The sequence below is a fragment of the Anneissia japonica genome, unplaced genomic scaffold (genome assembly GCF_011630105.1).
Source record: "Anneissia japonica isolate Jap-2015-1 unplaced genomic scaffold, ASM1163010v1 scaffold1826_len1998817_cov189, whole genome shotgun sequence".
Classification (NCBI taxonomy): domain Eukaryota; kingdom Metazoa; phylum Echinodermata; class Crinoidea; order Comatulida; family Comatulidae; genus Anneissia; species Anneissia japonica.
This window is the reverse complement of record NW_022742159.1, coordinates 1,483,530-1,488,078: the sequence shown is the minus strand read 5'-3', so window position 1 is coordinate 1,488,078 and position 4,549 is coordinate 1,483,530. Positions and strand designations below refer to the sequence as shown.

Below are 4,549 nucleotides of genomic sequence, written 5' to 3'. Positions count from 1 at the left end.
CTTACTCAATTATGATTATAAAATTGCAACATTTGTACTGACAAAAAGACTGCAATTAGTTATTAAATCAATTATTAATAATGATCAAAAAGGTTACGTAAATGGCCGATTTGGGGGCGAAAACATACGATTAACAGAAGATATAATCAATTACATGGATAATGAACAATTAGAAGGAGCACTAATAAGCCTCGATTTCAAAAAGGCTTTTGATACAGTTAACAGAAATTTTTAAATAGCAACCTTAGGTAAATTCAACTTCGGAGACTCTTTTATAAAATGGGTAAAAACAATATATAAAAATACAGATAGTGTATTCACTAATTCTGGCTTGGTGTCAGAAAGCCTCACTATGAAACAAGGCATAAGGCAAGGCTGCCCTCTATCAGCACTTCTCTTCATACTCGTTGCCGAGATACTCGCAACGAAAATAAGAACAACTGAAACGATTAAGGGTATTGATATCCCTTTTGGTAAAGACAATGATGAAAGTGTTAAAATAGCACAGTTAGCAGATGACACGGTATTATTTCTGAAAAACACAGAAAGTATCACCAAAAGCATTGAGGTGATTGAACAATTTGGTAAAAGGTCTGGTTTAGAATTAAATAAAGGGAAAACAAATGCATTGTGGTTAGGCAGATTAAAAGACTGTAAAAGTAAGCCAGGTAATTTATCGTGGACAACAAGACCGATTAAAATTCTTGGTATTCATGTAGGTCATGACAAGGACTTCTGTTACAAAAAGAATTGGAAAGAAAAAGTTGAATCACTGAAAAAGGTATTAACTGCATGTTTTGAGAAAATTGGACCAACTTGCCTTATCTCAAATTTTACAAAATTACCTCAATGTATCAAAATACACTCCTTCTATATTTCTATTTTAAAGGCAATGTCACATGTCAATGATATGCAATTTTTATATCCCAAATGTTTCAGTGATATTGCTGAACAATACTTATGGGGAAACAAATTTGTTTGTATAAATAATAACTCGGTATACTACCGGAATTAGATAAACTCAGGAATATTAAAGGTTAAAGACATCATAAAAAACTACAATTTTCTCCCATCTCTTGAGCTTAGAAATAAATTGAATGCCAAACATAACTGGATGTCAGAATATTCATGTTTGTTAAAAGCCATTCCTAAAGAGTGGAAGAGTGTATTAACAAAAAATGTAGTTAGTAATAAGGATATGCCCAGGCATACAAGTATTAGAAACCCCATTCTAAAAATGACAACAAATTTATTGTTTGTTACTAAAGAGTATTGCGAAGCCTCCTGTTCAAACCCAACGGAAATGGGAAATTTTGTTGAAGACTGAAAACAGAGATTGGATACACACCTGGCGCAGTAAACTCAAAAATAAGAACGATAATGTAATTAGGCAATTGAACTTTAAGTTGCTTCATATGATTGTACCTACAAGAAAATTATTATTTAAATATAAGATTGTTAAGGATGAGCGGTGTATTGAATGCAATGTATTGGATGATGAATTATATTATTTTTTTGAATGTAAAGACGCAAGAGTAATGTGGAATTTTATTAATTATAGTTTCAAATTAGAAACACCACTGTCCTTTCATAACATTGTTCTAGGTACAGGCAACAGATTCTTAGATGATATCTGTAGTCTTGGAGCATTCTGTATATACAAGGCTCGTAGCACATTGGTAAATGGAAGCTTAATTCCACTGTGACCTTATTTTCAATAGAGTATAACAGAAAGTTATTAAATAAAATTTAAAATGAAAAAAAAAAATTAAAATGGCATTATGGAGTTATGTGTATATAGATAACCTCTTTGTTTATAGGCCCCAATATGCTTATTGTGTAAGTTTGGGTATTGCACACATAGGTAGGTGTATGTGAATATTAACGTGAGGTTGGATGTATGTAGGTATGTTGACATATGCCTAGGATTTCTGATCAATATTTGATTAATGTAAGCTACTTGTCATCCTGGCATGTATGCGAGTACAATGTATATGTATGTATGTACAGTATATTATTTATATTAATAAAGGTTAGTAGAATATAATCAGAAAAATATACATATAAAAGAAACGCATTGAAAACATATATTTAAATGTCGTACGTTACTATGAAAATAACTATAAAGAATTAATAGTTAGCCATCAAGATGGACTAACCCGTTTTAAAGAAAAAAGATTTTTATCTCTGTAAATACTCATATTGGATATTTCACGGTACCACATACAATCTTGTAATTGTAAATTATGTAGTGATGAAACGTGAGAAGTAATAAAAGTGTGATAACCCCACAAAAGACAAAAAAAACTGTACAGACGCACGTATACAGACGTCAATCAACATTTGGTTGCTCAACTCAAAAAGGGAAAATTTTCGTTAGAAAATTAAAAAAAAAAATCTATATTTTAGAATAATAATAATAATAGGTCAATTTATAAGGCGTGAATGAATAATAATAATAATAATAATGACATTGCAGCGTTCGTAAAATGTTTGTCACTGGTGCTGGGAACAGTCGCAAAAGTGGGGGGGGGGCCCCCAGTAGAAAAAGTGGGAGGGCCAATGGACCCCTGCCCCCCCCACCCCGGCTTCCGCCGCCGTTGCCAAAAGGTCGAAACATTAAAGCACCAATCGGTGAAACTCCACTCATTGATACACCATTTGAACGTGTAGCAGTAGATCTGGTAGGACATATTAAACCTGTTACTGATCGAGGACACCGATACATTTTGGTCCCAATGGATTATGCAACTCGCTTAAGACGATAGAAGCTGATAACTTCTTGTAATGTTTACTCGATTGGGGATACACAGATATATCTTCTGTCTCTTATACACATCTAGATGTGTATAAGAGACAGGTCTAAAATCGGTAAAATAATCATATGAAACCCTTAAATCGTGATAGTTTCCTGGGGATGCGTCCCCAGATCACTTCAGAGAGATTTTGAGCGACGCCCGACCACTTTCACAAGTTCTCGTCGGGGAATCGACCTCCCGTTGGAGACATCGTACCTCCGTCGGGCAAATCCAGGTGCCGCACCTGTAAAGGACATGAGTAAACACTACCCTGATTTATTATTATTACTTTATACTTTCAGGAAATTATGCTTTATTCAAAAATCACGATAGGCCTATTCATACTTATGGTAAGTTAGGAATTGTTGCTCATATCAATAGATTAAATCGCACTAAAATGACTAGTATTATAGTTTGTTAAACTAGGCCTTTTTAAAAGTTTATTATTAAAACTTCTTTTAACACATTTGTAATCAGTAAATACTATCAAAACGGTACACTTAGGAAGAAATCGAACTTCATTTAAAGTGCTTTCTAATTGCACCAAGATTAATATTTAATTACTAATAAGATTTTTGTTTTCTTTTTCCATCCCATGGTTAATAATTTGGTACATTATAAGATTCATCATTTATTTCCATAATAATAAGGCAATCCATATGAAATATATTGCAAACATTATTTTTAATAATACACATTTTTAATAAATACACATAAAGTTATTCTCTTTTTTGTGCCATCAACTTTTCAATTGTTTTAAATATCTTTTAATGTATTCTTTTATAAATTTAAATTGTGATGTTGACTTTCTTCTTTAATTAGTTCCTTCTTTGATGTATTGTTACTGTGATTAAGAATAAAATAAAAATAAAAAACATGAATTAATGCACTCATGAATTTTCCATGATTTAATACAATCCCTCGTTTAACTCATCTTGATCTAGTCTGTGTATTATTAATATTTTTAAACTTTATATCATTATCATCATCCTTGTTATGTTAAAATGATTATCTAATGTATTATATTTGACAATACAGTATTAATTACTTAATGATAATGATTTTCCAGATCTCGGTCGTTTACATTCTGGCTCAGTCTGGTAAGGCCTCATCTTTTTTCATATTTACTTTGGAACGAAACCACAAAATATAGGCGATACACGTATCTGTGTTTTATTCTATTCAGTCAGAAATCACTATTCTATGATCGATTGGTATTATTTACAAACTTTGAATATAGATAAACAGTGGTCTCCTTGGACAAACTGGTATTCTTGTAGCGAGAGTTGCCGAGAATTCCGTTATAGAACATGTAAACAGGTATCCTTTGCTGTTCCAGAAGGCTGCGTTGGAGAAAACATAGAAATTATTCATAATTGTCCGTGTAAGTATTTCATCAATTTATTTATCTACTTTTCATTAGCTAATTTGACTGGAAAAATTATTAAGAAATATAATAATTATTAAAAAAAAAATATATAACAATCCCGAAGAATATGTATAAATAATATAGGAACATTGATACACTCTCAGAATTGCATTATTTTATTACGGTATATATACAGTAGTCCTACATAATCAGTGTTGGTGCGAACTGTGGTGTACAGGCCTTAGTCAAAATAATGGTAGAAACAGTGCTCAAATTAAATAAAGGAAGCAATTTACCAACAATTTATAAGACAATTGTTCTTTACAGACTATGTCCGGTACGATCGTTTTATCATTTGCCTTTTTGTTCGAGCAATGTGTCT

At 31.8% G+C, this 4,549-nt stretch overlaps 1 protein-coding gene across 1 annotated transcript in view; it reads left to right on the top strand.

The window, feature by feature from the left end:
• Positions 1-352: 352 nt before the first annotated feature.
• LOC117119053 overlaps positions 353-4,549 on the top strand; it is an 18,393-nt gene continuing 14,196 nt past the window's right edge. Inside the window, exons 1-4 of the mRNA XM_033263863.1 lie at positions 353-781; positions 3,101-3,148; positions 3,868-3,898; positions 4,039-4,182. Of these exons, the coding sequence (XP_033119754.1) occupies positions 353-781; positions 3,101-3,148; positions 3,868-3,898; positions 4,039-4,182 (652 nt within the window). The remainder of the gene's footprint in view (positions 782-3,100; positions 3,149-3,867; positions 3,899-4,038; positions 4,183-4,549) is intronic.